This window comes from Bison bison, unplaced genomic scaffold, assembly GCF_000754665.1.
Source record: "Bison bison bison isolate TAMUID 2011002044 unplaced genomic scaffold, Bison_UMD1.0 scf7180017864035, whole genome shotgun sequence".
NCBI lineage: Eukaryota > Metazoa > Chordata > Mammalia > Artiodactyla > Bovidae > Bison > Bison bison.
In genome coordinates this window covers 8,839,222-8,839,945 of record NW_011494607.1, presented here as the reverse complement: position 1 = coordinate 8,839,945, position 724 = coordinate 8,839,222, and the positions used below count along the sequence as shown (strand labels likewise).

At 52.8% G+C, this 724-nt stretch overlaps 1 protein-coding gene across 1 annotated transcript in view; it reads left to right on the top strand.

Moving 5' to 3' along the window:
• The window catches only part of MDN1 (MDN1, midasin homolog (yeast)), a 140,340-nt gene that overhangs the window by 111,220 nt on the left and 28,396 nt on the right, over positions 1-724 (top strand). The window contains exon 80 of the mRNA XM_010834709.1: positions 341-715. Within this exon, the coding sequence (XP_010833011.1) occupies positions 341-715 (375 nt within the window). The remainder of the gene's footprint in view (positions 1-340; positions 716-724) is intronic.

Here is a 724-nt window from a genome sequence, read left to right as displayed (position 1 = left end):
ATACAACATTTACTAGATTTTTTATTTTAGAAAATAGTGACTGAAGTCACTGTGTTGCTGTGACTGTGTTAGGTATGAGAGGCCTGTCAGTGGCAGACGATAAGCAGTGAGTTCCCATTCTGCTACTCTGAAGGGTGTGTTTAAACACCAAAGGCTGTGTTTAAGTACTTTGGAAGGCATATGATCAGACCTTTTACTCCTCTGGGGGAGCATCTCTTCTTGATTATATGGAAGAGCCCATACTTCATCCAGAAATCAATGAATTTACTGTTAACAGACGGCTCGGTGACACAGTTGAAGGTGCCATGTGTTTTTCCCCTGGGTTTGTTTCTCTGCGCAGGAACCTCCTCAGTTGTGTGCAAGAGATGGACGGCAGGCTGACAGGGCCGCCCGTCTACCCCGTGGCCTTCCCTCCTCAGGATGGGGTGCAGCAGTGGACAGAGAGGCTACAGCACCTGGCTATGCAGACCCAAGTCCTGCTAGAGCAGCTCTCCTGGCTCCTCCAGTGCTGCCCGGCTGTTGGGCCTGCTCTTGGACACGCCCCCTACCTGGAAGACCCAGAGTGCCTCCAGGGGCTGCTTTCCCGAGCAGCGCGGGACCTGATCCCATCAGACCTGACCTTCCCGTCCCCAGCTCCAGAAACGCAGCTGCCCTCTGGTTGCCTGATGCGGAAACAGGACCCACGTTGGCAACAGTCAACTGCGAGATTAACAGAGATGCTGAA